Genomic DNA, 9,639 nt, shown 5'->3' with positions numbered 1-9,639 from the left:
GATTTAAATTCATAGATTTTGAGGCCAGAAGGGATGGTTGGTATCATCTAGTCTAACCTCCTGTAAAATACAAGCCATAGAACTTCAAGACTATGCAAGAACCCAACAACTTCATCACCGAACCCATAACATTACACACTAAGCCCATCTGGAACATAGGAACTGCCATACTGTCTCTGAGCTGTCTGGTCCAGTGTCCTGTATCCAGCTTGGCCAGCAGCACAGATCAGTCTGGCCCTAAGTATAAATTGCCATGTTTATTTGAAACTAGATAAAGCAACGAGGAAAATGGCTGAAAAGTGGCCCAATAACCCAATGGTGCCCTTCTACACTGGAGGCTGGTGACACTGGAGATTGGGTAGGGATAAATAGACACAACAGTGCCATTCACACTCATTTCACAGCAGTGGATGATACATGAGTCAAAACAGGGTAGAGATGAAGTTCTTCCTTGTCCGTCCTGAGGCAGCTCCGCTGGGCTATTAACACCTGGATTCTGGAACCTTTTGTGAGTCTTCCAGCTCCCAGGTACTGGACAGGAAAATATCACAGGCATTCTCCCTGGCTGGAGACAGTCTGCTTTGCATTCTCCTCCTAATGATTTTGCCTCAGAAGGCATCTGTGGGCTTGTGTGTCTATTCGGCCAGATTGACAAGACTGCACCTGAAGTCAATAGAATTGCATGGGGCGGGAGATGTGGCAGAAATTGACCAACTGCCTAGAAAGAGAATGAGACGCATTCATCTCTGTTGTTACTCTCTCACGTTCACTGGTGAGAGTGGGCCAAGGTGCTGGGAACGTTAACTATGTAATGAAAGGGTAGGGCACAGCTTCAGTGCTGAAATGCTGGCAGATTGTCCCACATTGGCATCGATAGTGCTTAGGTAAGCACTCCTATCAACAGGGGAAGGCTGGGCGACCAGTTGGACTGAATGCTTATGGGCAAAATTCTGTTCTCGGTAGTGCCGGTGTAATGCCACTGCTGGTAATGGGATTACACCACTCTAGCTAAGCACCTGTGATGTTTGCAGAGCCCTAGACTAAACACTGTGACTCGTATAAGATCAGGTGTTGGTGCCATGTAAATCCAGCAGAGCAACAGATGTCCACGTAATTCATTTAATCTAGACTAGAGCATGGATTTTGAAAATAGCTTTATTTTTCTTCACAAACAACAGTGTTTCAATGAGACCTGTTTATATCTCCAGGGCCCAATCTAAAGCCCACTGACATCAACAGGAATCTTTCCAGACAAGCTTTTTCTAATTAAGTTATAAGCCTTATTTCTTAACACTAGCTATTATCTTTTTTTTTCTAAAAAAAAAAAAAGCCTTAATGCGTCCACAGCAGCATCAGTTTGAAAAATAGCAAATATTTGAGGATTCGATACAAAGTTTCAAAGGCATCGAAAATGAATTTTGAAGACCAACTGGTGCTTCGGAACAGAGGCGTTATGTACAAAGTGGTCCCTGCTGGACCAAAGACTGTCAATTATTAAAGAGCGCTACACCAGGAGCATCTGTACCAAACTAGAGCTGGGTGTGAAATGGTTTTCCTATCCTGTGGAAAATTTTGAGATTTCTAAAAATTTCCCATTTTGCACTGGGATGAAACCAAGACTGTTTTGATCTTTTTTGAGGGAGGGACAGGGGGGGAACCCAAAAGAAAGAGAACTAGATTCCCCTGCCCCAGAATAGCCTGGTGGTTTAGTCACTCAGTTCAGCTCAGGTGTGTGAGACTCAGGTTCAGCATTGCTTTCTGAGTGATTTGGAGTAAGGACTTGAACTCAGGTGAATTCAAGCAGCAGAGTACTCTGGAGTGTCTCTGGTTTGGACCAGAAATTCCATCCTAGACCCAAGAAAACTTCCTAATAAAAGTTTTTTGTTAAAACCAACCCTTTCCCACAAAAAGTTTGTTTTGAAAAAGCAGCATTTTATGACAGAAAACCGTTTTGTCAAAAAGTTCCCACCCAGCTCCATACCAGATGTATAGTTGGCATTTGCTCATACAAAATGTGTCCTGTTTCCTGACTTGGGGGCTACAGAATAATGGGAGTAAGTAACTAACAGAAAACTTTTAGTGCTATTTTAAAAAATCTATCAGCTCTTTTTGATCCAAAGTTACAGCCACCCACCGAGGCACCTCTGTATTGCAAACTGTGTTCTGTTTAGCACAGCATGTGGCATACAGAGAGGGAAGTTTTGCAAATTAGCCCTAAAAGTTATGAGAATTTTGTAATGCACTGATTTAAGGCCAAACTGATTGAAGACAATGGGACTATTGTGTGGGTAAAGGATGAGCGATTGGGCCCTTAGAGCTCTGCCAGTCTCATGATACTGTTAAATGTTGCTCTTTCTTTACAAAGCAACCTTTGATTCCTAAAAAGTCAAACAAAAAAACCCCTCACATCCCTGATCTGCTCTCTGTTCTGGGTGCATGAGTCAAAATCGCTGAACTTGAAAGAACACTGAAAAAACAACTGAAAACATGACTAGCGCCAAAGTTACTGTTCTAAAATATTCTAAAAGGCTCATTGGTGATGGGTAGATGATGTAGTTATTGTATACTTGGATTGTTCAGCTGGCTGCGTGAATGTGGGGAAAATTGCATATAGAAATGAAGTAACCTACTAAGGAGGACCATAGCCAAAGATTTGAGGCGAGGCCTAAATAGTCACATACTGGGCCAGAGTCTCAATTGATGTAAATTAGCATAACTCCATTGAAGCCAATTTACACCACTCCTTTATGACTAACAGCTACCTGATGGCCATCAGTCCCACAACTGGAGATGACTCTCAGGCTTGGTTGGCTTGGTCCATCCACCCTATTAATAAATAAAAACGCACTCTGGTGTATCTTGTGCAGCTGTTCAGGTACCCCATGGTTCCTTAGTAGCTTAGTAACAATCCCTAGCCTTGAAAAATGACTTGTTCCTTGCAACCTCAGCGGACCTCCCACCACCACCTCATTTCTGCTGTGTGTCCATCCAGAAGATGACTGCTCAGATGAGAATTTACTACAGTTTCAGTCAGCGAATAGAAAGGCTTCAAACAAACCTTTATTACCTAAGTTCTTCTTAGCAGCCGCAGCTGGCTGGTGTGGGGCTGGATAGATGCAAGGTAGAAATAAGGGGATATAAGGTTGACTCAGGAAGTTTGCTTTAAGGAAAAGGTTTAATAGAGCCTGGCCCATTAGACCTCCTGGAAGGTTTTTTTTTTTTTTGGGGGGGGGGTGTCTCTGGTCTCATGTATGACATAGGGTGTATGTTTCACCCATCCTCACATCCATAGGGAATGTATACATTGTTTCCAGACTGGGTTCCTGGGCCTATCTGGGGCGAAAGCTTATGTATTTTTTTAGGTCGATAAAGAATTTCACTTCATAGTAGATACGTGAATTCTGCACCTTCAGGAAGATGTCCCTTTCCTCCCCCTTCCCCCACTCCCACTGCTAAGGTTAATCAGTTTCTTCCACCCAAAATAATCACACAAGTTTATTCTTATTTCAAAAGCAGCAGTGAAAGGATTAAAGTGGTAACGTGAATAAAAAAATCAAGTACATGACACCATAACATATGAATTGTGTTAGTGGTGGACTATAGGATTTTAGTATCATGTGGGCTGATGTATATGATATCATTGTACAATGGTCTGTGGAATTTGGTCCGAAGCTTTTAGTAAGTTGGCATGGTTTTGATTTTCTTTGGTTAAAAGCATACAGCACAAAGATTCAACATTAGCCAACATTCAATCTTTAGGACTCTCCTACTGCCAAGTCCTGCTCCTGCAGGTACTGAGCAGCCTTGAGGATGTAATTAAAGAGACAAAACTGTCCCCTTCCTTCACCAAATCTACTTGATTCCTCCAGTATTTTCTCCTGGAGATCTGGTCTCCTCTAGTAGTTGTATAGCCAACGCTGGTGAATTAAGCTGGTCTCTAGGAGCCAGTCCGGCTTCAGTGTCATAAAATGAAGATCTTTGGAGAAGATGAAGCCACCAAGCTGTGAAAGCACAATTGTAGATGTTTCTCTGTCATATTTTTTAAACAGGAAAACATAGAAAACTATTGATTTAAAACAGGGTAGTTGATCGAAGGCACATTTGTTACTAATTGTTCCCTCCTCCCCACACTCATTTGGGATAATTAAGGGCATAAACCTAGCTGGTGATAAACAGGTGCAGAGGACAATTAATCCTCTTTCTAGGACTACCTGTTGGTTTCCGTGAGACAGAGAACTTGCTATAGTGAAGAAATTCAGCACAGTGAATTCTTACGTGATGAACAGGATCTTTCATTTTACAGATCACGTTCATTTTTTTTTTAAAGAGCTGATGCTCAATGGAATTTTTTGTATCTGAGGCTACATGAAAAGCAAGATATGTTTAAAAGCTGGAAAGGGAACAAAAGAGAGAAAGATCAATACAACAGAATGGGATTCAAATGGGCAGACTGCTCCAGGGTAGCATTACAGTTACATGGCTAACTGTTATTTATGTCTGTGTTCTGACTCAGTTCCCCCAAATGTCAGCAGGCTTTTGAAAGAATTCTCCAATATGAAATAAATAAATAAACACTAGGGTCAGAGTTCTCATTCCAAATCTAGTGGAGAGCATTTGTTTCAGAAGGCTGGCACTAGCCAATAACTATTGACACACTTACGTATGCATGAAAGGAGCCAAATAGCTATTTGGGATCATTTTCTTAAGTCTAGTGGTCAATACCTACTATATACTGTAAATTCTAACACTTTGCAATCCTCAAGTCACCATGCAGAGCCAGCTAAAAATCCTTCACTTTTAAGTGTTCCATATTTTTCCTATAGGGGTTGTGTGTGTCATGTCCTTGACTTAAAAAACAAAGTGGGGTTGGGGGGAAGGAAGAGGGCTGGGGAGGAAAAAATCACACCTGGCAAAGTGCACATTTAAGGTGGGGCGGATTCTGGACTATAGACCAATTTTTGTTCCACTAACCTCAGCTTTCATCGGGTTTAACACTTGTTTTATTACCACTGAAAATGCATTTTCAGATAGTTCTGCATAATATTGACGTAGGAAGCATCATTAATGCTAAGAGGATGTTTTCCATTGGCATCTGCTATTTTGACCAAATGTCAAGGTTTGACATTTGATATCGTTAGCTGGTATCGGTTTATCGTTCAGATTGAGATTTTATTTCTTCTGATCTGATACTGAATTCAACTGTGACCAGCTGTGTGGCTAATAAAATCAACAGCCAGGTATTTGGCATTCTGTTCTTCATGGGGAGTATGTGAGGGGGGGAATAGCATTTCAGTTAGGATGCTTGCTTCTATCCTTGCCATATCCATATCTTAGTGCTTTTGTTGATGTAACATTTCTGGCCGATTCCCTTGGGGAAAGAACCACTAAGGCAGTCTCAGTGTGGCTTCCCTTTGCTCTCAGATGAAATATTCCTTTTTGCTCTCATCCACAGCCTCCTGGAGAGCAGGGTCATTTTTCAGCGCAGCGTCTGCACTTTCGGCAAATTCAGTTCCCTTTGCTTCATTCGTGCGGTAGGTACCCTTGTGCCTGTACATGTATCGGAGCATCACGATGAACAGGCAGATTAGGACAATAGCCACTGCTGCAATGACACCTAGAAGGGGAGAACCATTTGAATTGCTTAGCGAGCAATCATACACAGCCTACATTTTACACAGGGACATAATGTAACCAGGGGTATTCAGTAGGGGGGGAGGTATATGGATAATACATCAGAACACACTCAGACATGGCAGGGATAGGGGGTCTATATAAATATCTTGATAGGCAGAATTTCAGCAATCCAGGCCTGAGTAAGAGTATTGCAGAAATCCATGCAAAAATTCAGACTGCTTCCAAATGAATTGGCTAATATTCAATACTTGGATACAAATTCATCCCAAATTGAGAAGAAACAAGGCAATCTAAAAGAAAAAATTGTGTGAGCTGGTTAGCACGCTGGTGCTAATTCAACTTACTTGCAGGTGACTCTGATCATGCACCATGCTGAATGCTCTCAATTCCCTGTGACTTCAGAGGAATTGAAGGCATGGAATGTTTCTAAGGTGGCACCCAGCATGGGGTAGGAACAGACTCCTTGATGTCCCTGCACTGTTCTGTATTTACTAGCTTCCACATCCTGTGCTCTAATTAAACAAAGTTTCTAGTGACTGGTGAAGTGACACCAGAGATGAGGAATCCTGTGTAGATGCTTGCTCCCCCAGGACTAGCTAATAGCTTGCAATGCCTCTATCTGAACCAGAAATGCTGCTTCCTAAAGGCAACCTGAACATGCATGTGGAAAAGCCCTACACAGAACCTGTACTGCTGCAGTTCCTGTTGCAGGAGTATGAAGCCAAGCCATAGGGAAATCTGCATGCCTTGGCACTTCACAGCTCTTCCCTATGCTGTCTCTCAGCAGCAGCGTGAAAGCCAGGAAGGAGATGCTGAGGAAGCAGTACTGCCAATCCCAAGCATTCAAAAATCATAAGTCAGACTCCCCCTGCCCCAAATAATGAGACTGGCTTAAAAGTCATGTGTTTTTTAAAATAATATATTTGGGCTTTTTATTTGCCTTTTGGGTTTTGAGCCTTTGGGGTGCACTCAGTTCACAGATTAAGTTTTTCCCTGCACCTGGATGGCTAGAAACTTACTTTGTTCTATAAAAGATGGCCAAGATTCTCCTGTGTTCACATGACTCCAGGGGCTGGGGCTTTAAGGAATATGCTAAATATTACAAAAGTCATAACAAAACCATGAGAGTTGGCAATACTAAGGCAGAAGCACGCTTCACAAGTCTATGAATGACGCAGAGCCATTGGGCAAATCCTAAGCACAGAAGGTGCAGCCAACATGACCCTGTGTCTGTCCCATATTTTTGATCCAAAGTAAGGGGCAGGAATCGGCCTCTCCTGACTTCTGTGCTCACCACCCCATGGAAAGCCCATTTTTAACCATATTTAGACTGTGTACGCAATGTATGAGCAGTATGAAAACTGTACAACAAACATGAGAAAAGCCTGTCCTGTTAGGCAAGCAATCAGGTCATGTCTACACAGAGACTTAATGTGTGGCAAGCCAGGAAATCTGCCACATGCTGTCTTGGCCCTGCTACCATGGAATAAAAGTTTCATAGTGCTCTTTCATGTACTGCTGCAGTATATCAAACAGTAATACGTCAAAGCACACTATGGGACTTTTAGTGTGTGGTAGCTGGGGCCACACGGCCACTTAGTATACAGCAAGCAAGTCTGCTGTAGATTGACACTCTGACTTGCCACTAGGGTGACCAGACAGCAAGTGTGAAAAATTGGGAAGGGGGTGAGGGGTAATAGGAGCCTATATAATAAAAAGCCCCAAATATCGAGTCTGTCCCTATAAAATCGGGACATCTGGTCACCCTACTTGCCACACACGTAGTCTCCAAGTAGTCCTTAGATAAGGATGTGAGCAGCATTTATTGTCTTAACTCGGGGGGGAACCCTGTCATACTTACAAATTTTATTTAAGCTAATGTTAAAATATTTTATAATATATAGGTTGAGAAAAGTGTCTGTACATCTGGGTATAGTGCTTAAATTATCCATACATACAAAGTTTGTTTTAAAAGTGATAGGAGGCATATAGTGCATAATGCCAAAATAGCAAAAGGGAGGATGGGCTTTACAAGGGTATCACATCATCGCAGAGTGAGCCTGAGCTCACTTTTAGGGACATGAGAATGGGAGCGAGTAATACGAGAATATTGGCATGAAAACAATGGTGAGGGGAGAATTTTGGCAACACTTCCAGGACTAAAGCAGGACACCATTTTAATTGTACCTAATTATGTTAACTAGCTCCTCCAGCTTTTATAGTGACTGACGTTACTGCTCTCAGAAAGAGAATTGCTCATATAAAGAAGTTGAGGTTACAATAATAATGCGATTCCACCAGAGGCTCTCTCAATTTTTTTGGAGTACATTGGTATCCCTTGACACAATGGGCTTTAATAGGCTTTAGATATGGCACACTATTCATAAGCACAGGAGACGAAGCACAATTCAATTTACCTTCCACTGGTTCACAGGAAACTGAAATTAAAGTTACAGGAGTTAGAACCTGAGGGAAATACATCAGAACCTCTCTAATTTGCACTAATGATTGGGATACCCCTGGTGAATTACTGAAATGAGAGAGTGAGCAGGGAAGTGAACAAACACAATGAAAATCAAAAGGCTAGGATAATGCATTTCTCCATGTTCAGTGCTTTGCTCATTTAGCGTGACAACTGTAGTTAGTTTAAATGTATGAGAGTGCTTGAATAGAACGCTAGGAAATGTGTTGTCATATATTTTGTAAAAATAATGGGCCACATCACCAGTTGGTATAAATTGGCGTAGTTGTAATCAATGAAGCTACCCTGATTTACACCAGCTGATGAGCTGGCTCAATGAGGTAAGAGTTCACTAGAGTGCCCAACTATTGGTTCTTTGTTGAAATATGGGGCGAGTGTCATAATTTTTGGGACTATAACATGTGTAACTCAGCAAAGAGCCGATTACTGAGGTTCTGACATGATCTGGAATCTAGACACAGATGCATGTGGAAGGTCATAGAGCAGTTCCTTTTGGAGACAAAAGAGGGAAACGGTTGCTTCATGGCCATATATACCCCCTCCAGAATCACAGGGCCAGTGAAAGACATATAGATACTGGTCGGAGGAAGGCTAAACATCACCATTTCCACCTCTTCTCTACTTTCCAGGAATGTATTTGGGGGTACAGGTGAGTTGTGCTGGAGCACAAGCAGGGAATTGCCAGTTCAGTGGCATCTTCCCGCTCCAAGACTACAGTAATTCTGCCGAAGCAAATAAAAGGCCAAGAGGGACCTTTGTGATCATCTAGTCTGATCTGTATAACACAGGCCAGAGAACTGCCCCAACATAATCACTAGAGCCAGGGGTGGCTCCAGGAACCAGCACGCCAAGCACATGCCTGGAGCGGCAAGCCACGGAGGGCGCTCTGCCGGTCGCTGCGAGGGCGGCAGGCAGGTTGCCTTCGGCGGCATGCCTGCAGAGGGTCTGCTGGTCTCACGGCTTTGGCGGATCTCCCACAGGCGTGCTGCTGAATACGCAGGACTGGGGACCTCCTGCAGGCAAGCCGCCGAAGGCAGCCTGCCTACCGTGCTTGGGGCGGCAAAATACCTAGAGCTGCCTCTCTCTAGAGCAGATCTTTTACAAAAACATCTCATCTTGATTTAAAAATGGTCAGCAATGGAGAATCCACCATGACCCTTGATAAATTGTTCCAATGGTTTATTTCCCTCACTGGTAAAAATCTACACTTTATTACCAGTCTGAGTTTGTCTAGCTATACATAATTATCATTAACATATGGACAGCCCCTGTGCATCGAAACCCTAACATCCAGGCAGATCCTGGAATATTTGATTCCCTCCCAGAAAGCATGGCCATCTATTTAAAATTCCCCCTAATTCTGCACCTGAAACGTGACCTCTCTAATAAATTACGCATAGGCAATGGCAGGTGAAGTAATTGCCAGTGCAAATGTTGGATTTAAGTGTCCTGATTCTGTTCTCACTTCAGTCTCACATTGGTGTAACTCCATTCACCTCAATGGGGAGTCACTCCTGCTTCCC

At 42.8% G+C, this 9,639-nt stretch overlaps 1 protein-coding gene across 1 annotated transcript in view; it reads right to left on the bottom strand.

The window, feature by feature from the left end:
• Nucleotides 1-1,137: 1,137 nt before the first annotated feature.
• The window catches only part of GYPC (glycophorin C (Gerbich blood group)), a 41,265-nt gene continuing 32,763 nt past the window's right edge, over nt 1,138-9,639 (bottom strand). The window contains exon 3 of the mRNA XM_032805127.2: nt 1,138-5,614. Within this exon, the coding sequence (XP_032661018.1) occupies nt 5,418-5,614 (197 nt within the window). The 3' untranslated portion in view covers nt 1,138-5,417. The remainder of the gene's footprint in view (nt 5,615-9,639) is intronic.

Source organism: Chelonoidis abingdonii, chromosome 10 (assembly GCF_003597395.2).
Source record: "Chelonoidis abingdonii isolate Lonesome George chromosome 10, CheloAbing_2.0, whole genome shotgun sequence".
NCBI classification, from domain to species: Eukaryota; Metazoa; Chordata; order Testudines; family Testudinidae; genus Chelonoidis; species Chelonoidis abingdonii.
This window is presented reverse-complemented; position numbering and strand designations above follow the sequence as displayed.